Here is a 23,240-nt window from a genome sequence, read left to right on the forward strand (position 1 = left end):
GTAGTATTTGCTGAATGTCCCTCTGTATAAAACATATCCTCCTATGTGAGTGCTGGGGCTCTTTTCAGATAATTTACTGAACACAGATCCCTGCACGAGAGAGAAGGGTTCAACAGAGTGCACGCGGCTGGTACCCGTATATTGCGGACCCTCTGTTTGCAGCCCGCACACAGCTGTGTGCATGAGCCCTTAAGATCTGACGGGGAACAGTCTGCTGAACGCTACATGAATGCACGCTGGTCCCGTTAACTATAATGGGTCCCCGCCACAACCTGGCAAATAGGCAGAGAATCAGCCGGACAAATATTGCTGCGCACAGTGGTTTTTGTCTGGCTAATTTTCTGCATCTCCGCCAGTCCCCATTATAGATGTCGGCATTCAGAGGTGTTCCCTGTTTGATCTCTTTAACACTAGTGTGAAACCATCCTTGGGGTACTTTCACATTAGCGTTTTTCTTTTCCGGCATAGGTCACAGGGGCTCAATACCGGAAAAGAACTGATCAGTTTTATCCCCATGCATTCTGAATGGAGAGCAATCCGTTCAAGATGCATCAGGACGTCTTCAGTTCAGTCATTTTGGCTGATCAGGCAAAAGAGAAAACCGTAGCATGCTACGTTATATTTTTTTTCCGGCGAAAAAAACTAAGGACTTGCCTGAATGCCGGATCTGGCATTTTTTTCCATAGGAATGTATTGGTGCCGGATCCGGCATTCAAAATACCTGAATGCCGGATCCGTTTTGCCGGTTGACACCGGAAAGACTGATCCTGCATTTCAATGCATTTATTTTGACTGATCAGGCATTTTTAAGACTGATCAAGATCCTGATCAGTCTTACTAATGCCATCAGTTGGCATACGTTTTGCCAGATCCGGCAGGCAGTTCCGGCGACGGAACTGCTTGCCGGATCTCTCTGCCGCAAGTGTGAAAGTAGCCTAAGGCGCACAACCCTATGAGATGGGCGATTCTACTCGTGATTACAGGTCCCCTTTTTTTCTACTTTTGTTTCAGCATCCGGCAGTGTAATAAGAGCTGCATCTACTTATACATCCGATTTTCTAAAACAACCCAAATTCCCGGCATCGGTAAGAACAGGCTGTGAAGACTAAATCCACACAAGCTGCTGCGTTCATCTCAATCATGCACACATCCCCTGGTATTGTTCTAAATCATTGCACTGACAATACCTGCCCTGTTTGCTGTTAAATACATTTCTATAAAGTATTATTTGTACGGAGCAGTGGTGACTAATGTCCATCATTTCATACATGAGGCCCAATATGCAATTCAGTACGCACTAGGTGTACGGCCACACGTCTAGAAGCTGGAACGCGTAGATTAAAAAGAGGTTAAATCGTATCTGTCCTTTATAATTTCTCAAACTACTGAAGCCACTACTAATGTTGGCTTCAAAAACTGCATAAAAAAAACAACCTTTTAGGGCAGGGATGCTCAACCTGCGGCCCTCCAGCTGTTGTAAAACTACAACTCCCATGATGCCCTACTGTAGAATGATAGCTGTAGGCTGTCAGGGAATGATGGGAGTTGTAGTTTTGCAACAGCTGGAGGGCCGCAGGTTGAGCATGCCTGTTTTAGGGTATTCAGACTCTACTGGAGCAAAACCAGAGCAGCAAAAAGTGCTGCAGTTCTTCATCAATGGATATGAGGAAAACAGGAACGCTCATTTGTTTCCCTATTTCCTCCTATAGCAGGGATCAACAACCTCTGCCACTCCAGTTGTTGTGAAACTACAACTCCCAGCATGCACACCTGCTCAACTGTACAGAGTTCATATTGATTTTCCAGCTCAGCATATATAGAGAGAGAGAGAGAATGAAGGGTGTTGGGGACTGATGGCAGGGGGTCTGATGAGTTTTTATAAAGGATTTTTTTTTTTCTTATTAGAGTACTCGATTCATTGTAAAAAATAATCGGTAGAATACTCTATTACTAATATAATAATTTACTGCAGCCCTAGTACAAACCCAGAAACACACAGGTCCGAAAAGGCCCTTAAACAAAGAAATGGGTGGGAGCGGTGTCCCCCAATGAACGGAAGAGAAACAGATTTTACGGTAAGTACAAAATAGTTTTCTCATCAGTCTCATTGGGAGGACACAGGCTTGACCATGGGACGTTACAGAGCAGTCCCCAAAGGGTGGGCATAACAAATAACCCTCCCGTCAATCAGAGAACTGCCGTCTGCAAAACTATGCCCCAGAGACAAGGTCGCCGCCTTGCATACCTGAAGGGCCGAAGCCCCGTAATGCACCGCCCAAGAGGCCCCCACTACCCGAGCCAAATGAGCAGTCACCCGGAAGGGCCAGGCCCGGTCCTTAACGCAGTACGCTTCCACAATAGCCAAACAATTCCATTGGGAAATGAAAGTCTTTGACGCTGCCAGCACTCGTCTCGACCCGTCCCGAATCACGAACAGGGAATCCGTCCGCCTGAAAGATGCTGTCTGTGACAGATAGCCCCGAACGGCTCGTACCAAATCCAGGGTATGGAGCGACTGCTCCAGAGGAGGAGACGACCCGGACAAAATGAAGGGAGAATAATCTAAATTTAGATGGAATGCCGACACCACCTTCAGTAGGAAGGACATCACAGGGCGAAGGAACACCTTATCCTGGAGGATCAAGAAAGGCGACCGACATGACAGAGCCGCGAGTTCCAACACTCTACGGACAGAAGTAATTGCAACCAAAAAAGCCACTTTATAAGACAGGAAGCGCGAGAATGATGGGCAGTCCCTCGGACCTGATCTTCCGAAGGAGCCGCGGAATCAGAGGAAGAGGCGGGAACATGTAAGGAAACTTGAACCGACGACACAGAAATCACCAGGGCGTCCCTGGACTGCGCAGCAAAGTCCTCAACCCTGTTTAGGAGTGAGGCCATGAGATCCACATCCGGCCAACCCCACCTGTCGCAGATGACTCTAAAGACCTGCTGAAAAAATCTGCGATCAGGTTGTCGACGCCAGGGATGTGAACTGCCGATAGTGCCGGAACTTGTTTCTCCGCCCAGATGAGAATCTGCACAGTCTCAGTCATGGCTGCTGGGCTCCAGCTGCCTCCCTTGTGATTGAGGTACGCCATCACCGTGGAGTTGTCAGATTGAACCGGTCACCCCGAGATGGTCGGCCCAATGTCGCAGAGAGCTGAATCGCCCTTAACTCCAGAACATTCATTGGAAGGGAGCGTTCCTCGCGTGACTATAGTCTTTGAACAGAGTGTTTTTCCAACACTCCCCCAACCCCTGAGGCTTGCGTCTGTTGTTAGCACCTTCCAACGGAGAGGGAGGAACAAGCGACCCGACGTCACCATCTGAGAAACCAACCACCATCTGAGAGCCCGGCGCACCGAGACGCATGGGCTGGGGAGCGGTCCCAGCTGGACAGAATGATTCGCTGAAGTGCTCTGGTATAAAATTGAGCATAGGGAACTGCTTCGTAGGCATAGACCATGTGCCCCAGAGCCCGCATGCAGCAACAAATAGGAACCGGAGCTGGCCGCAACAAGGGTAGAATTTAAAGACTGATAGCTTCTCAGGAGGCAAGAACACCTTGGCCTGATAAGTGTCCAGTACCATGCCCAGATAAGTCAACCGCTGCAATGGATACATACAAAACATCTGCCCGTTTAGGATCCACCTGCAGCGTTCCAGAACAATGCTCAAGCTGTCCGCCGTCTCCTGGAACGACGGACCCTTTACCAGGATGTCATCCAAGTAAGGGATAGCAGGGCTATGACTGCCGCCAGAACTTTCGTAAAGACCCTGGGAGCTGTAGCCAGGCAGAATGGGAGGGCTACAAACTGGTAGTGAAATGGACCCACTGCGAACCGCAGAAACCTCTGATGACTGACGCATATGGGCACGTGAAGATAAGCGGTCTACAGTAGCTTTGGGGACAAAACGACATAGCTGGTTACTGGAACTACTACTCTACACAATGGATGGAGCCAGAGCTACTGCAGAACAGCAGATCGGCGGGATTCAGGGTGTCAGATCCATGTCATTGAAATATTGATAGGCATCAATAAAGAAAGTACCGGAACACCCCTTTAAGTCAATGGCAGACAGAGCCAAACATATGGGGGTAGCAATGTTTGGATTTCTATGAAATTAGAACCATCATAGTTTAACAAACCCATTTTCAAATAACTTTCTGTACCCAACATAGAAGAGTGACGCACATATTTGGTGGAAAACTGCAGGTTCCTTTATTACGGCAGCATCAATCCACACTCTATCAATGGGCTTTCACGCAATCCTACTCTGCCATACCTGCACTACACAGTATTTTTTAGGAGCATAATTCTATAATAAAGAATAAGAGGAAGAGTCTTTTGTTTTTGGTAAAAATGCATTTTATTTATTTACAGTATTTACAAAACTGTGGAAAAAAAAAGTGAAGAATTTAACATACAATTTACTTCATCATGGCGACATCCTGTTCTTTCATCCATCCAGATTGTAATGTACAGGTATTTACAGTTCATGCATGAGACACTGAACAGAACAGGCACCGGAAACCGAATACCTTTCAAATAAATAGCTCCCTATGAGAATCCACACATCACAGAAGACCAATTGCCCCATGACTTCTATTGAAGCGTTGCCCCTTGCTGCTGCTTTTGACTGTATGTGTAGGCGGTTGATCTGCCCTTCACTCCGAATCTCTATGGACAGAGGTGCTGCAATGATTCTTAGTGTATGCACAGTCATGATTATGTCTCAGCTCAAACCTATAGGCAAATTGTAAGGGTAGATTCACATCTGTTTCAGCAAGGGAGCTGACTACTGGAGTTACTGTATCAGGCACAGGTGGGTACCGCCGGATCCCCATTCACCATAATGGGATCCGACTGGTTCCTGGCGTTCTGCCGGAAGTGGCTATATTTTCTTGCAGAATGCTGGCATTTATGCCAGAAACCATTACAATGAATGGGGACCTGGCAATGGTAACAGCTGTCTGCTCCTCTGCCAGAACAGAGTACCAGATTTACCTGCTGCAGATGTGAACCTACCTCTGGTTTCTTCTTCCCTCCAACAGAAGCCCATTCATTATCTGATCATTGCAAGAATTGCTTCAGTCTTATTCTGTGCATGTATGTACTAAAAGGGCAAATGACAGTTGTTGCAAAAACTACAACCTCCAGCGTTTTAGGGGTTGTAGTTTTGTAACCGCTAGAAACCAGTATCCTAAGAAATGCTCCAGCAGTTCTCAAAACAGATTTGGAGAAGTAGATGGTACAATGAAGGAATGTACGTTACCATAGGGAAGAGAGAACGCAAATGACAAGTCCTGGTCTTGGACAAAATGAAAAGGCAGCTGAACGCGTGTCACAACAGACAGGCGATCCGGAGAAATTACTAAAACCTACATTCCTAAAACTCAGCACAAGTACACCATGGTGAAGGAAAAGTGTATATATATAATTTTTTTTACAGTGTCATTTATGTGGCAATTGTCCAGGATCCTGAGTGGTGGTCAGGAGGTTGTGCTGGAAGCCATTTTCCTCCTCTTTAATCTCTGTCTCCAATCTTCAGGAAGGACCTCAAAGTTAGCGTTCTTCTCTGCCATGCCACTAGAACAAGAAGGAAGCCATTAGATAAAGGTCAGCGGATGGACGGCTCCATGACCGATAATCATGAAGGATTACTGACTACACATTATATAGAGGAGAGTGGAGGGACTTTTCTTATACACTAATGCCATACACGTGTAGAATAGGTGACTGTTATATTAGGTCATATGACATCTCTACAAGAACACGTGGCCCCTCTGCGATTGACTTAGTGCTATTTCCACAATGCTTAAGAAACTGGTCACAGCAATTTCCATTACGGTTTACAGGGTTGGCATGACAGCAGAATTACACTTTACTCTGTAATGGCTCATGCACATATTCGTTGCTCAGCCGTTCCGTGCATTGGGGACCACAGTTTGCTGTCCCCAATGCACGGGCAAATTTTGTGCAGCTGCTGCAGACGGATCCTGACCCATTCAACTTGAATGGGTCAGCAATCTGTCCACACTGCAAAGAAATAGAACATGTTCTATTTTCTTGCAGTGCAGAGGCACAGGGAGAAACCCCATGGAAGCGCTCCGTAGTGCTTCCGCGTTGTTCTGTGCCTCCACTCCACACCGCACCTTCTGGATTGCAGACCCAGTCAAGTGAATAGGTCCACATACGTGATGCACACAGCCGATGCCTGTATATTGCGGGCTGCAATACGGGCACGGCCTAGCAACGGCCATTTGCATGAGCCCTAAGACGATGCAACATGGAATGTCATCCCTGCAGTGCACGTATTATACATGTCCTCTCATTAGTACTTGATGCTTAGGTCGCTCACAGTCGCACTGATCACATACCTGGTCAACTGCTGCATCTTCCATTCTTCAATGCGTTTCTTGTTCAGGACGCCCCGATCCTCATCACTGGAGCTGGAATTCTCCTCCTCATCCAATTCCTTCTGAATGTTCTGCCACTTCTGCACCAGGGAGGGCATTTTCACTTTGCTCTTCTTTACCTGCAGGAAGCGAGAGCATTAAAAGGGGTTGTCCAACATTTTTCTTTTCACTTATTTTTTTTTCTTACCTACTGTACCCGCAGGGGGGGGGAAAAAAAACCCAAAAAAACTCAACTGCTGCCTGCTGCTCTATTACTGGTCTTCCAGTCCTAGTCTCTAAACTTTCAGACAGGTGGGGTGGCGTGCGCTGTTGCAACCAATAACTGGTCTCAAGTGGCATGTCACCACTGAGGTCAACCTTTGGCTGCAGTGGCACAGGTGACCATAGGTTCGGAAGTTTACAGACGGAGAAGGGGAGTAGGTTTTTCTTTTTTGTTTTTAAACAGGTACAGCAAGCAGAAGTTGAAATTAGCGTTTTGTTTTTAAAAGCGGGACAAGTCCTTTATATAGACTGGTTACATGTGAAAGAGTCTTGTTAAAGTGGTTGTCTCATGAAGGCAAATCCTGACCAAGCAAAGAGCACCCACATAAGACCCCCTTTCCCTCAAACCTATGATCCAGAACAAAGAGCGGCTCTGTGGGATCCTTTCTTGGACTGGGGGACACAACACATTTGACCTTGGGCTAATAAAAGTTATGGCCAGATGTGGCTTTCCCAGGCAATAAGAGCTGAGCATTAGTCTGGTTTCTATTTGAAAATGAAATAAATATATATATCAAAACCATAAGATTCACCTTTACTTTTTTGCTCTTTTTCGGCTTCTCTGTGGGCGGAGGTTTGCTTGCAGGTGCTTGGATCTGTGATGGCGAAAGCTGTGGCTCTGGGGCCGTAGAAGCGGGCAAAGAGGGAAGTGGCATAGCATGCTGTATGGAGGGCACAATATTGCTGCTTGGAATGGTATAGTCTAGGCTGCTCATCACAACAGAAGAAGGGACTTGTAGCGGAAGTCCCATGTAATTGGTGGGGACGCTCACAGCAGTCATAACAGGAGCTGGAACACATTACATTAAAAATGGTAAACTTGGAGAAGTGGTGGTTGGTACTCAACACATTGTGGTTGGTATATGAGAATACACATCAGACCTGCTGCGAGTGACTGCTGAGTGTAGAGAACAGGACAACTTCCAATAGTTATAGACTGCTCTCCGAAAATATCGGTTGCCTTCCTTTTCGTGACTTTTCCTGATGCCTAGAATACAGACACAAGATGAGACAGGGCACCTAGCTGAAATACCAGACACAGCTAAAGGACATGAGCGATACAGATCCTGGAGGAAGACACTTTCCCAATTCAGACAACTCTTAAAAATGAACCAGTCACTGGGAGATGGGCGGGCTAGCAGGGGATGACTCCATGACTCTCCACATTCAGCGCAACGCCACAATGACTCCAGGAACTACCAGTTGACATTTAGATGTCAGGTACATTTTCAGAGATGATTTTTAATATAAACGCATTTCTTTTAATCCTGAACAAAACCAGTTGTGATTTGATTTGTGCACGGACATGTAAATAGCTTTACAGGTCAATTCTGATGACAGGTTCCCTTTAACCCCAAGATATGTTTTCGGCCTCCAGGACAGATTTTTTCATCTACCTGTTTTGGGGAATAACCCCCCCCCCCCCCCATCCCTCCCCAAAACTAAAAAGTTTACAAGGGGACCCCCTTTGTCAGAGTCAAAACTCAGGCTTGATCTTGAAACCGAGAGGGTTAACTGCCAGGATTAGGCTTTCCTCTGATCCTGGCAGTCGCCTGCATATTACAGCCATCCTTGCACTGAGAACGCGTCAGCACAGTAGTAATCAGGGAAGGAGTTAAGTCACGTGCCCCCTCACCTTAGCTGCTGGGACCTCTGAATTCCCACATGTCACAAGCATAGCTTCTGTTCCGGGGACGGGAGGTTCCTCGCAATCTTCATCTTCCATTTCAACCTCTTCTATCTCGCAGTCTTCCACTGGGGGAGTAGGGGGTGGTGAGGAAGGGGGAGGTGGGGGTGGAGGAGGAGGAGGTGGAGGAGGAGGGGGGGGCGAGTCAGGAGGAGGTGGTGGCGGTGGAAGAGGGGCTTCTAAAGGCAGAGGTGGCTGCATAAACTCCCAGTAATAAGAAGCCGGCACATTAGCTGCAACTGAAGGTTTAGTAGAAACAGATTCTATAAGAGAAAAAAAATATATATATAATGAAATCTACATATAAAAACCTTTTACCGGCAAGGCAACCACGCTGTGACATCATCGCGTCAGAACATAAAATTACCTGCTAAAGGCGCTGGTGGTTCTGGAGGAAGAGCTGGGGCACCGGGGATTTTGTCCCTTTCAGCCAGTTTAGAGGCTGCTTCGGTTTTATTATTGGGTGCCGACTCCTCCTCTTCCACATCGGGAAACTCCCACTGCGACTCTCCTGAGATTTCATTAACATAGAAATAACGTCTATGATCCCTGAATCACAAAAAAACAGAGAGAGATTTTAAGCTCCTGCCTTCCCCGCATTCGTATCCTCATTAGGTCCCGTCCCCTGTGGCCGCATCCAGCAGACCAGGGGGGGAGGGGGACCCAACAAATGCATAAAAAAGGAGAAAAAAAAATTCCATCCTACGACAAGGATGGGCATTACTTTGAAGGGAAAGGTTAGCAAACTTTGCGAATTAAGAAGGGGGGCAAGTCTTAACCAAGCTGGTAACCAATTTCATGAGCACAGGATGTGAGGGAGGGGGGGGGTTTATTAAAACATTGGAGAGAGGCGAGCATCAAATCTATGACATCCTCTAACAGCTCCACTCATTGAGACAAACTAGGCAATTGTGTATATTTTCTTAGAGCTGAAAGATAAAGAGCAAAGATCTTCAATAAACATAAAACACAAAACGAAAAAAAATAAAAAGAGAAAAAAGACAAATGTAAAAAAATAATTCAGTCTGACCTGCGTCACGAGAGACAGAATCCTGTTCTTCGCTGGTACTTGGCACCATGAAGCTTGAAACTTCACCGATGTTACACAGGGAAATGAAGGGTTCCAGAAATCCTGTAAGGGTCACAGAGCTCTCGCATGCGCTTACCCCCAAATTCCCTTACCAGAGGAGTACACTCAGTACTTTTGAGTGAAGTTCTAACCAACTTTCCGTCCAATCAGGAACCTCCTCATATGAACACTATATGCATACATTTATATAACAAAGTTTAGTTTTGTTTTTTTCCAATTTGCAGGCCCAAGCGCTCATTGTGCCCCAGAAACTACACTTCAGCCGCGTTCAGTCTCCAGACAGATGAGGTCACGAGGTCAGGTGGTGATGTCACAAGTCATGTTTGAGATGTGAAAGGTGAAAATTGGGGGAAGATGCGTACCTGTCCCAGTGGCAGGACCAGCCTTTGGGAGTGGCGTTAATTTCATAGTGTTTTATTTGTTCTGATGCGTCTTGAAGTTTGCGCTTCAAGTAGCTTCCGCTGAGGGCGCCTTCCCGCCAATCTGAGATCCGAGTCTGAAAGCGACAAAAGCAGCAGAGATGTTATAGCTAACAGGCCAGCGACAAGCGAGGACTGCTGGAAAAGGAGAGAGTGTAAAAAACAAAGCTCACCTCAGTCTGAAAAAGCAGGACGTGGAAATTAGACACATTCTGCCTGTTGATACCCAAAAATTCTAATTTGCTGATTAGGTTGTTAGCAAGTTCTCCAATCTGTAACTGTAACACAAGGAGGGAACGCAAATTATACGTAAAACTACTACTACTACCTCTCACTACTGCAAAGCTGTGGCACTCTCTCCACTGGCTGCGGCCAGGATCGCAGAGTAACGGGGATCCCATAGAAATGAATGGGACTGCAGCAGTGTTTTTGTGAATTTTTGGCGACTTACACTGCAATCCCATTACCTTCTATTGGATGAGTGCTACTCCTGGCAGAGACCAGTGTAGCCGTACCCTAAAGCAAGTGAAAATGTTAAACTTCAGGAGAGCTCATAGTGAGCCAGCCACTTTTCAAAAGGGCACATGACATAATGGAGATGGGTTCCCAGTCAGGGAAGTGCGGCTGACAAAAAACAGTGCTTTGCAGACCTGACAGCCTGTGCTTAGAGGGACAGATATTGATCATCATGGATCACTTCCCCCGCAGCAGCCAGTGAAAGGGAACCATTTGGCTTCACCCAGCAAATACAGTGGGTAGTGCTGGACCGGCTTCACATGCAAAAAGCTGCCTACATTAGCAAACCTTTGTAGAAAAATCACGTGACATTTAGGCTACATGCACACGAACGTATTTTGTTTCCGTTCCGTTTTTTTTTTGCGGATAGGATGCGGACCCATTGATGTCAGTATGTCCGTTCCGTAGCCTCGAAAAAAATGAAATAAAATAGAACATGTCCTATTCTTGTCCGTTTTAGGCATTGTTACAATGGATCCGCAAAAAAAAAAACCAAAAAAACGGGTGGCATCCGTTTTTTTTTTTTTTTGCTGATCCACAATTTCCGGACCATAAAATACATACGGTCGTGTGCATGTAGCCTTATAATGTTTTTTTTCTATGTTTGTAAGACACAGTGATTCGCCATTATCACTAGGGAAAACTCCAGCAGCCAAAACTGTAGTATTATAGGACGACCAATCGAATAAATAGGCAACCATGTAAATAAATGGTGACGTTGCAAGAGCTCGCTCCCGTCCTATGAAAACCTAATGCAACTATGGGGTGTATGGAATAAGAATGTCTGAATGAGTGATGGAAACCCCTTTAACCGCACTGAATAGAAAAGAAAAAAAAACAAAGCAAAAAAAATTCAGAACAAGCTGGAAATACCTTCACATCGTCATCTTCTTCTTCTTCTTCTTCAAGTGCAGGTTTTGTTGGTGGCTGTGTCTTCACACTATCATTCTCGGGCTCCTTCACAGGAATCGGACACTCTGCAGCTTCAGCCCCCATTTCTAGAAAAGTGACAATCCAAACATTAGCGACAAACTTCCTGCAGTGAATGAACATGAATGAACTGGATACAACACACTCACCAGTTTCAGGCGTGTCTCGACCCGTTTTGCTGGAGCTGCGGCTCGAGCTAGGGCTGGCTACGGGAACAAAAACCTTCCACTTGCTGGGGAGAGGTTTGGCCTTGAGAGCTTCATCGCACGGACTGAAATCTGAGCGTGGACTGGACCCAGACACACTCACGTCTCCCTCCTCCAGTGCTCTCAGCTCAGCCTGGTATGGCAAATAAAAAATAAAATAAAGTCACCCTAATGATCCACAGATGCATCAGCCCATATGACTGACAGTCCATGTAGGTTCTAAGGCAGGCATCCTCAAACTGCGGCCCTCCAGCTGTTGTAAAACTACAACTCCCACAATGCCCTGCTGTAGGCTGATACCTGTAGGCTGTTCAGGCCTAGTTTTGCAACAGCTGGAGGGCCGCAGTTTGAGGATGCCTGTTTTAAGGAATACAACCAATATCAACAATGCAACACAGAGATTACATCAGCAGTTCATAACTAAGCGTCATGCACACAAAACAAAAAGAATCCCAAACCCTTCTTCTCTCCAAAACTCGTTCCAGTTCCAAGTTGTCCTGCTCCTCCATCTCTTCCTCACTCTCTCCAGACTGGACAGTGCTGCAGATATCATCCTGAGCCTTGTCGTCTACCGCAGCTTCTCCGTCGGTACAGGCCATATCGTCCTCGTCCTCAGAAGCTGCTTCACCCACATCTTCTTTACAGATGACCTTCTTCCGCCAGCGTTCCTCTTCCTCCTTCACCTCATCTGGCAAAAGTGGTGCCAGGAGCGATGCGGCCACTCCGACTTTCTCCTCTTCTTTGTTAGAAAGGGCCTGAATGGCTTCATTGACTTCCTAAAAGAGGGAGGGGGGGTATAACAGGACAAGCACAAAGAAAATACTCCCCGTTTTCCAATGGGGGATGTGGATCCAGGTCATATAGAAGTAATGTCTCCCACTCGGTTTATAAAATCTTTACAAACACCAGTCACTATAGTCTAGAACTCCACATATTACAAGGGGCTGCCCTATGACAAGTATGTTAGGGGGAGCTATGACCTCTGGGACCACCACATCCCTTTTCTCAGGGGCAGGGCATGTGCTATACCTTCTTTACAAAGACGAATAAGGCCTCTTTCACACTTGCGTTGTCCGGATCCGGCGTGTACTCCGCTTGCCAGAATTACACGCCGGATCCGGAAAAACGCAAGTGTACTGAAAGCATTTGAAGACGGATCCGTCTTCAAAATGCTTTCAGTGTTACTATGGCACCCAGGACGCTATTAAAGTCCTGGTTGCCATAGTAGTAGTGGGGAGCGGGGAGCAGCATACTTACCATCCGTGCGGCTCCCGGGGCGCTCCAGGCGCATGGATCATGTGATCCATGCGATCACGTCATCCATGCGCCTGGGGCACCCTGACGTCACTCTGGAGCGCCCCGGGAGCCGCACGGATGGTAAGTATGCTGCTCCCCGCTCCCCACTACAGTTTACCATGGCTGCCAGGACTTTAGCGTCCCGGCAGCCATGGTAACCATTGAGAAAAAGCTAAACGTCGCATCCGGCAATGCGCCGAAACGACGTTTAGCTTAAGGCCGGATCCGGATCAATGCCTTTCAATGGGCATTCATTCCGGATCCGGCCTTGCGGCAAGTGTTCCGGATTTTTGGCCGGAGCAAAAAGCGCAGCATGCTGCGCTATTTGCTGCGGCCAAAAAACGTTCCGTTCCGGAACGGAAGACATCCTGAAGGACGGACTGTCCATTCAGAATGCATTAGGATAATCCTGATCAGTATTCTTCCGGCATAGAGCCCCGACGACGGAACCCTATGCCGGAAGACTATAACGCAGGTGTGAAAGGGCCCTAAGGGCAGTTAGTCATTTCTGAAAATAGTACATACTTTCCTTGGTGAGAGCAGGGGCTTGAGGTCCCTCATTCTCAGCAACAGTGGGGGTCCCAGACATCAGACTCCAACTGACGTCTTTGTATAACCTGTCTAATTGCTGGGTTTTTAAAGTAAAATGGTTGTCAAAGGACAATCCCTGCAATCCAGCCGAACCCTGCCCATAATGCACAATGCCATACATGCTAATGAGCTTGCATGCTATGGCCCATCTGGCAGGTGTCTCTGCAAACTAATTATCACCTCGCCCTTCTCATTAAAAGATTATTACGGTTATAACAAGTTATATTATCTCCAGAGCTCCCACAGAAATGGAACGGCAGCGCGCCTTTCCGACCAACTGTTCTGTCCGTTTCAGGGGGCTCCAACAGGTTACGAGCCCCCCCGTTTTCTTATGATCGGTGGGGGTCCCAGCTGGGACCCCACTGATCTCATAGTTATCCCGTATTCTGTGGATAGGGAACAACTTGTTATAACTGGAATACCCCTTTAATAAAAAGTCTCCAGCTATAGGGGCATCACACATGAAGACAATGCAAAATTCACTAATGCACCTAGTAGTAAACTGACCTTCTTTGGCTCTTTCTTCACAAGCACTGGCACACTGCTGACACTGGAGACCACTGCCACCACTGCAGTTTCTTCTTTCAACTCTGGTAAAGAATCTGTTGTAACGGCGCCCGATAGCACAGGAGCCTTAACGCTGTAAATCAATGATAATCGATGAATACCCCACAGTACAGTACAGCAATAAGTAACATTTCTGTACCCAAGCTCCTCACCTGCTGCCATAGCCTTGCGCACCCTGCACTTGTGATGCCAGGCACAGGGGCAGCTCCCAGGCGACTTCATTGGTGTGCGTGTTCCAGTAGTAGTAGCATCCGGTATTTTCATCCCACACTTCCTGCCAATCTCCCATTTCGACTCCAACTAAACACAAGCAGGGACAAGTCATTCAAGGCGTTGTGCAAGAATGGGAGGGGGTTTGCCGGACCTGTAAAGGGAAGATTACTCACCTGCTTACCGGCGCTGGCCCCCCGCTCCTTCTCCTCCAGGCCTGCGATGCTCCGCTGGGCTCCCTCATTGTAAACATCTGGTTTGATATTGCCGCAGCCAATGACTGGTCAAGGCGGTTACCGGTTCCCCTTAAGTCATGACAAATGGTCACATGACACAAGGGTATCCGTTCTCTGCTACAGCAATGTCAAACGGGATGTTTAGAGCAAGGAGCCCAACAGAGCATAGCAGGCCTGGAGGAGAAGAAGCCGGCATAGGGAAGCAGGTAAGTAATCTTTCCTTTACAGGTCCAGCGAAGTGGTGAGGTTTGCCAACCCCTCTCGATCCACAAACCCTTTAAGTCACGGCATAAAGTTTTCCCCTAAGTCTTTGCCCAAATCTGAGCGCTCACTCACCTCCAGCTAGAGAGCACTGAGTGTCGTAATGCCATATATCACCAGCTGCACTGGGATCAGATCCATTGTGCACAGCAGACGCTGAGCCATGAGAATCCTTTGGATCTGGTTTTGGAGGGGTCGGTGGGGGAACAAGAGATGGTGGCCCAGAGTTTCCATCAGGGGGGGCAGGGGCAGTAATCGCATCAATTTCCTGAGGGAAAACAAAAAAAACAAAAACACATTAGACATAACCCCCTAAACTAGACAACAGAATGGGGGGAAAAAATAATAAAAAAATCAGCATTGCGCACAAAAGCCTACAACCAAATTAATAATTCTTCTTCAGCCTCCAGGCTTACAACATAAACTGACATGGTGTAGATATAAAACCCACGGCACAGCTCAATTGCTGCTGCAGATTATAATTTTTTGTCTACGGATGAAATCTGTTTAAGGGCTCACGCATCCGGCCATGCCCGTAGTACGGCCCGCCAACAGTGGGTCTGCAACATGTGGGCACCGGCCGTGTACACCCCACATCACGGATGGGTCCGCAATCTGGAAGGTTGGTGTGGAACGGATGCAGAGAACCCCACAGAATGCTTCTACCTCCATACTGCAAAAAAGTAGTGCATGCAGTGCATCAAGTTGAATGGGTCCGGATCCATCTGCGGAATCCGCAAATTGCCGTCCCCAATGCACAGAACAGCTGATCGACAGCTGTTTGCACGAGGCCTAAATCTCATCCACTCTGCTACTACTGTATAAAGCTGCAGGCAGGGTGTAAGGAATAGTAAGCTGGGGGCCTTAAAGAGGTTTTCCAAAATATTGCTGATCTATCCTCAGGATAGGTTATCCCGGCACACCTGCCTCTCAGCTTTTTCGCTGTGGCCTCTTCCTATGATAGTGACATCACGTTCATCAGTCATGTGGCCTTAGTGCACCTCAGTCCTATTCAAGTGAATGCGATAGAGCTGCAACACCAAGTACAGCCGCTAAACAACGAAAGGTGCTTGGTCTTTTCAAACAGCTGATCAGTGGGGTTGCTGACACCACCACGACCTGATACGGATTATCTACTCTGTGGATAGGTCATCAATTTTGTACTCTCAGAAAACAATTTTAAGTAGCCGACATGTATCTCATGTTCCCGGTCGGCTTATAACATCTACTGAAGTGCTGATGGTCTCTCCTTACCGCGAGGAAATTTGCCAAGGTGCTATCAATATCTGCAGAAGTGTTCCCTTTCGTTCTCGATAACGTTTTGTCGATTGTGTCACCGTCCTCATCGTCACTGTCTGTGTATGCTCCCAGCAGACCTAATCCACCTGCAAAGGGAGAAAGAGGACATGGCTCACCATCATCATGCGCTGGGAGGCAGGAGGACACCACGTGACATTCTCATCTCTTACCTGTAGGCTTCACTACCGTGGCCTGCAGTTCTGTCACCTTCGCTGTGGCAGGCGGACCTAGTGCTTTCTGAGGGTCTGCGTCATCTGTTGGGGAGAAGATACGTTATTGGAGGCTTGGCGCATAACATTAGCCTGATGCCACACTGACATGCATGGTCAGCTGAATCAAAGAGAAGAATTTGAGAGGCACCGCCCAATATGGCCCATTCTCTACCCTCCTCACAGGACAGACTCTGGACAGAACTATGATGTCGGCTGATTGCGTCTTTCATTCAGACTAACAGGTGCTCAATTATTGGCAGTGCATCGTCCTGTACATCTGAAGGGGGTGGAACCTATTACATTGGCTAATACAAAGAGGTGCCAACGAGTGACCCTTTTATCGTCCATTGGCACTCATCCTGCCAAGCACTGGGCCTTTATGCTTGCCATACACATTACAGTAATGTCGGCTAACCCCCTCCCCTAGTTTTCGTGGAACAAGCAAAGTTCTGGCGCCCCAGAAACTACATTTTCTGGAGTTCCGGTGACGAACCGGGCTCTCCTTAGAGCTGCCAGGCAGAGACTTCCGCCCAGCGGTGACATCACTGGCACTAATGGGCGGGCTTTAGCATTGCCCTAGCCTGTAAAATGGCTAGGGCAGCGCTAAAGCCCACCCATCAGAGATGGTGATGTCACCAAACACACTGCAGTGTGTTATTGTAAATAAAAGAGCCCATACCCCGCGCGATCCAGCGCAGGGCAAGGAAGAGCATCGGAGCATAAAATGCTCCAATGCTAACATCAGGGGGGCTGCCTGGGTTAAGTTATGGGCATGTCCGCGTTCAGCTCTGAGCTCGGACAACCCCTTTAAAGTAGCACTTCCACAAAAATTTGATTCTCTGACCTGTTAGAACGGTACATGATGTAATCTTCTTACCAGGGACTGTACTTGTGAGCTATCCCCTCCCTCCTGATCCTCAGCTGTGTTATGTGACCAGCACTCGGACTTTCCAAATAACACAGGAAGCCAATTCCTCTATGTATTCCTATGGGAGCCTCAAGGTCAGCCTCATAGTCCTTAGAACGGGGCCGTCCGCCATACATTTCTATGGGAGTGCCGAAAATAACCGAGCACTTCATCGGCCATTCTGGTCAGCCCCATAGAAGTGAATGAGGTGGTGGCAATGCTTTTGCGGTGCATTCTGGGATCAGCTTTGGATGTGAGCAGAGGAGAAATCAAGCAGATGCTGGTTCCGTCCTGTGCCCATAATAGACCAGTACTTTTCACAAAGTCCATAGCAGCGCCCCATGGAGAGACAGCAGGCCGCCATACTGGGAAAATGCCCTAAACCCATCACTTCAGGACCCCCTTACCCTAAAGCCACCCCTGTGTGTCACTACTGGGGACCTGCCATAGACCCTCATGGACCTGAAGAAATTCTAATGGTTTCCTATGGGAGTTTAAACTGGGGAATTAGTGGGTAACACAGGGGGGTGAGCCTGGCATCACATCTAATGGCTGCACACTGCGGCCTACACCCGCCCGCGGTACCGCAGGGCCCCGCGCCTCACCGTCTGAACCAGAGCCGGCTCCCTCCCGTATAGCGGCCGCTCGGGGCCCCGGGGGTGAGAGCTGGAGGATGGGTCTGCGGCCCGAGGCCACCCGCGTCTTCTTCCCCATGAGAGCGCCGACGACTTGTCGCTCTGACTCCCTGGCGCGGAGATATGACGTCACATCCGACCGTCTCCCGGGACACAAAGGAATGACGTGACCGCCAACGTCACGTGCCCGCCCCGGCCCTCTGACACGCGTCACGTGGTATCCGGCGGAGCCGCCCCCTCCTCCTCTTTTGCGCTGTGCTGTGGTTGGAATGAGGAAGGGTGACTGTGCAGACAGTGCGGTACAGGCTGGGAATAAAAGGGCGCGGCCAGCAGAACACATTCCCTGGATATATATTTTTTATTTTATGGATTTTAATAAAAATAAAAAAAAGTTTTTGTATCTTAAAGGGGCTGACCTCTCTAAGATAAGTAATATATGGAGGGACAGAAAGAGGGCTCTGAGGGTCCCATCTGAATGTAACAGTAGAAGGCAGGCCAGTCCACTACTCCATTCTATTGACTTTTATGGGCCTGACAGAGAGCTATCTACCAACATAGGTGCTGCTCCAGTGAGAAGGGACTAGCCGATCTCTAGTTCTCAAGGTTGCTGGGGGTCCCAGCCGTTAGACGCCCACTTAAATCCGCTCCTGGTTTTGGCTTTAAAAACTACCGTACATTAAAAAATCTAGCGGTGTCCTAAGGGGGGGTCCTATCCAGGGATCACCCCCACAATACGCGTAACATCAATGCCGCCCCCCCCCCCCCCTCCCCAACATCTATAACAGGTGTCAGCAACCTTCAGCACTCCAACTGCTGAGAAACTACAACTCCCAGCATGGACACTTGCACAGCTGTTCTTGCAACTCCCATAGAAGTGAGTGGAGGATACTGGGAGTTGTAGTTTCAGAACAGATGGAGTGTCGGAGGTTGCTGATCCCTGATCTATAATAAGGGTCTGACATAAATGCTCCTTTTAGGTTAAAGGGGTTGTCAGATAAATAGAAATGCAGAAATAAACTGCATAAAATAACCCTCCTCTCCCCCAGCTGCTTCCTGCGCCGCGCTCCGGTCCTCCCCACTGGTGTACACCGCGTCACCACTGGCCTCAAGTCACGTCCCAGGCACAGACTGGCTGCACAGGACATCGCCACACTGGAAGAAGCGGGGGAGGAAAGGGATGATGGGACATACATCGCAGTTTTAGGGTCCATTCACACGTCCATTTTGCGGACCGCACATCACCGGCACTTAATAGAAAAAGCCTATTCTTGTCCGCAATTGCGTACAAGAATAGGACATGTTCTATTTTTTTTTTGGGGGGGGGGGGGGGGGGGGATCGGAACTGCAGACCCGGAAGTGCAAAATGCGGAACAGAATTGCGGACGTGTGAATGGAGCCTTATTGTGTGACATTTATTGCTGCTGCTCAAGTTTTACCTCTGACAACCCCTTTAGGCCTCTTGCACACAAACGTTTTTTTTTTCCCATGTATGTTCCGTTTTTTGCATTCCGTATACGGAACCAATAATTTCAATGGGTCCGCAAAAAATAATGGAATGTACTCCATATGCATTCCGTTTCTGTATTTCCGCGTTCCATTCAAAGATAGAACATGTCCTATTATTGTCCGCACTACGGACAAGGATAGGACTGTTCTATCAGGGGCCAGATGTACCGCTCCGCAAAATACGGAATGCACACGGACGTCATCTGTATTTTTTGCGGATCCGTTTTTTGCCGGTCATGTGCAAGAGGCCTTAGATGCAGACTGCGGTCACCTACTGCAACATCACAAGTAGATTGTGAACCTGATGGGGCAGTAAAAAAAAAAAAAAAAACCTGCTGGATTTTTGGTTTTAGGTCGCCAGCACAGACTTCTGGTAATTAGCTTGCAGCCGATACCGGCGACAGGTCTGATCTTTTGTTTTACTGTGTTATGTGCAAATCCTAAACTGCAGGTGATGCATAGTTAAATCACAACTTAAAGGGTTATACCAGTTAAAGTAAGTTATCCCTTATTAGGTCAGTGGCTGTCCTAACACTGGGACCCCACGGATCAGGAGAGAGGGGGCCCCCATACTCCATGGAGACCCATGAAATTAAAGGGGTTTTCCCAGGACTAAAGTAAAAAATGGAAAGCAGACATATAGTACATGGCAATCTCTTTCTAACAAAGCTAGAACCAGCCCTGCACCTCACATGGATCCAGAGATCTCCCCATTCATTGCTCTGCTAGATTTATATCAGGCTGACAACTCAAGGGGAGGGTCTTTTCTGCTGCAGCTAAGGGGGCGTGTCAGCTCTCCCTATCACAGCTTAGGAGGCGTGTCTCAGCTCTCCCTATCACAGCTCAGGAGGAGTATCTCAGCTCTCCACATCACAGCTCAGGAGGCGTGTCTCAGCTCTCCCCATCACAGCTCAGGAGGCGTGTCTCAGCTCTCCCCATCACAGCTCAGGAGGCGTGTCTCAGCTCTCCCTATCACAGCTCAGGAGGCGTGTCTCAGCTCTCCCTATCACAGCTTAGGAGGCAGCTGAAGGATGAAACTGAGCATGTGCGACTATCTCCGTGAACCGGACAAAGAAATAAAAAAATAAAAAAGCAAACAGAAGGTGGCACTATACAGATATATTTTATTAGCTGTGCTAAATTTTTATTACATGTAATTACAAAAGTCTTCAGATCCAGGTGAATATTGTAGAATATTTTTCGTGGGCTAGTCAGGGATGTGTGCTGCTGTTCCAACCATTCTGGGGTTTTCCACGGGGTAAGGTAAGGGGCCCCTGTTCTCATGATTGGTGGGGGTCCTAGCGGTGTAATAGTTAACCCGTGAATAGGGGATTACTTAAAGGGGTTAAAATGTCTCCCCATATGCCCGGGCCCCTCACAGAGGTTGTACTTACCTCACTCCCCGGCACCTGCGTCGCTTCTGACGCCAGCCACATGGATGAAGACATCCGGCGCAGAGGGAGGGGCAGCCAAAAGCAGACCGCAACAGGAATGAGCCTCCCCTAGCATCGCTGGTGACACTAAGGAGGCTCATCCCCATCGCGGCCTGCTATTGGCTGCTCCCCCCTGATGCTGGATGTTTTCATCTGCGCGACAGGGAGATGCATTGGAGGGCGTCAGAAGTGATATGAGTACAACCTCTGTGAGGGGCCCGGACGTACGGGGAGGCATTTTAAAGGTTGGGTAACCCCTTTAATATAACCGGAATACCCCTTTAAAATACCTGTGACACAAAGTCCTAGACAAATTGCACAAATTTTTGGGTCCAAAGTCCCCATATAGCCCTATGGTCAGTATAATGCTAAAAAGTGAAAGGGAGCCCTAGCAGGATCCCGCTAACCAGTTGCATCAGACTCCCCAAAACAGTGCCATGTACAAAATCCTCATCCCTATGACAAAACTCCCACCACTGCACTCCGGCAGATCTTCACTTTAACTACCGCTATGTAGGTCCTCGCAGATCTAGGTCATATGCAGTCCTAAAAATGTGATGAAACCCCAGAAGGTTTCTTCCTCTATTAGATGATATTCTGAAGACAAAAAAAAAAAAACCTGAGGACGATAAAACCTGTTATTTTCCTCTCTGCCAGTGTGAACTAGAAATAAATGCAGTACAGTATGTAGTGACTTCTGAGAAATTCTGCACTTTGAGGCCCATTTGTACCGACATTAGGACGGGAGGCTGACATATACAGTAGGTTCTGGAATCAACGGGCTTTATCTTTAAAGAGGTTCTGCAGTTCTTTTAAACTGATGACCTATCCTCTGGATAGATCATCAGCATCTGATCGGCGGGGGTCCGACACCCGGGTCCCCTGCTGATCAGCTGTTTGAGAAGGCAACGGCACTCCAGGAGCGCCGCGGCCTTCTCTTGGTTTCCCTCAGGCCCAGTGACATAACGACTAGTATCAATGGCCTGGGCGGGGCTAAGGTCTGTACACTTGAATGGAGCTTAGCCCCGCCCAGGCCAGTGATACTAGTCGTGACGTCACTGGGCCTGCGGTAAACAGCGAGAAGGCCGCAGCGCTACTGCCAGCGCCGCTGCCTACTCAAACAGCTGATGGGCGGGGGTCCCAGGTGTCGGACCCCCGCCAATCAGATGCTGATGATCAATCCAGAAAAATAGGTCATCAGCTTAAAAAACTGCAGAACCCCTTTAAAGATAATGGCCGTCGATATCAGAACCTACTGTATAAGTCAGCCTCCCGTCCATGTGCCCTATAAAGCCTATAGATGTCCTCCTACAGAAAGGGGAACAACTAGGAAAAGTGCCGCCCCCAGTTAGGCGATTTATATCATGGTCAACCTTTTTTTTTTTTTTTTTTTTTTACAAGAACCCTTATAAAAGGAGTCGTGCAGCCAGTACATATTGATTACCTACCCTCAGGATAGGTCATCAGTATCTGACTGGGGAGGTCCGACTCTTGGCACCCCCGCCCATCAGCTGTTTGAAGAGAAGGTGGTGCTCGTGCAAGCGCTGCTTCCGCTTCAAGATCGCACTGCGCCTCGTCTTGCTTGCCGTGGCAGCGCAGTGTACTTACAGTGCTCATCCCATTCACGTGACGGGAGCAAGCACTTGTAATTACAATGTGATGCTGAGACGTCCGCAAATGCGTAATCTTAAAGACCTGGAAGTGCTCACACAAGCGCCGTCTCCTCTTCAAACAGCTGATCGGCAGGGGGTGCCAGGTGTCAAACCCCCACCGATCAGCTATTGATGACCTATCCTGAAGATAAGGGCTCATACACACGGCCGTTGTTCGGTCATGCCTGTATTTCGGCCCGCAAACAGCAGGCACCGGCCGTGTGCGCTTGAATGGGTCCACCATGGTGCATGGAATCCCATGGAAGCACTACAGAGTTCTTTCGTGGGATTTCTCTCTGTGCCTCCGCACAAACAATAGAGCATGTTCTATTTTTTGCGGTGCGGATGGATCATGGACCCAACCAAGTTTGAATGAGTCTGCGGAATCCGTATGGATAGTGTGACTGAGCCCCAAGTCATCAATATGTACTGGTTGCAGAACCCCTTTAATTTTGGAATTTGGTTGTGGGAGTTCCTCAATGGCCCAAACCCTTAGGCTAGGTCTACACGACGACATTTGTCGTGCGACATTTTGTTGCACCAATGTCGCGCGACAATTTTTATAATGGCAGTCTATGGTGTCGCACTGCAACGTGCGACATGTTGCGACTGCGATGCGACAGTCGCAGAAAATCCATTCAAGATGGATTTTTCTGCGACTGTCGCGTCGCAGTCGCAACATGTCGCATGTTGCAGTGCGACACCATAGACTGCCATTATAAAAATTGTTGCGCGACATTAGTGCAACAAAATGTCGCGCGACAACTGTTGCGCCCTATCTGTCGCGCGACTTTTTGTCGCGCAACAAATGTCGTCGTGTAGACCTAGCCTTAATGTTCCAGTTATAAAAGTGCGTAAAATCCTGGTTGGTGAAGCGAGAAATAGAAGAATTTCTCTCGAAC

General features: G+C 48.1%; 2 protein-coding genes across 5 annotated transcripts in view; one reads left to right on the forward strand and one right to left on the reverse strand.

Annotated features, from left to right (window-relative positions):
• Window positions 1-1,222, forward strand: part of AGBL2 (AGBL carboxypeptidase 2) — a 58,643-nt gene extending 57,421 nt beyond the window's left edge. For all 3 annotated transcript variants that reach the window (XM_044269654.1, XM_044269655.1, XM_044269656.1), the window contains one exon: window positions 1,012-1,222. In XM_044269654.1, coding sequence (XP_044125589.1) covers window positions 1,012-1,026 — 15 coding nt within the window. In that variant the 3' untranslated portion in view covers window positions 1,027-1,222. The remainder of the gene's footprint in view (window positions 1-1,011) is intronic.
• A 3,133-nt stretch (window positions 1,223-4,355) lies between these two features.
• FNBP4 (formin binding protein 4) lies at window positions 4,356-17,905 on the reverse strand. 2 transcript variants are annotated; one of them, XM_044269691.1, is made up of 17 exons: window positions 17,718-17,905; window positions 16,164-16,247; window positions 15,949-16,079; window positions 14,770-14,962; window positions 14,140-14,287; window positions 13,928-14,060; window positions 11,992-12,309; window positions 11,477-11,666; window positions 11,271-11,395; window positions 10,055-10,159; window positions 9,825-9,958; window positions 8,740-8,921; window positions 8,322-8,635; window positions 7,568-7,673; window positions 7,225-7,475; window positions 6,386-6,543; window positions 4,356-5,594 (listed from the first exon to the last, which is right to left on the reverse strand). In XM_044269691.1, the coding sequence occupies exons 1-17, from the start codon at window positions 17,824-17,826 to the stop codon at window positions 5,498-5,500; spliced, it is 2,778 nt and encodes a 925-aa protein (XP_044125626.1). In that variant the 5' UTR covers window positions 17,827-17,905; the 3' UTR covers window positions 4,356-5,497. The 2 variants fall into 2 exon arrangements, with proteins under 2 accessions (XP_044125626.1, XP_044125625.1); XM_044269690.1 differs by having other exon boundaries at window positions 7,219-7,475; window positions 17,718-17,904.
• Window positions 17,906-23,240: the final 5,335 nt, after the last annotated feature.

The sequence above is a fragment of the Bufo gargarizans genome, chromosome 10, assembly GCF_014858855.1.
Source record: "Bufo gargarizans isolate SCDJY-AF-19 chromosome 10, ASM1485885v1, whole genome shotgun sequence".
Taxonomy (NCBI): Eukaryota; Metazoa; Chordata; class Amphibia; order Anura; family Bufonidae; genus Bufo; species Bufo gargarizans.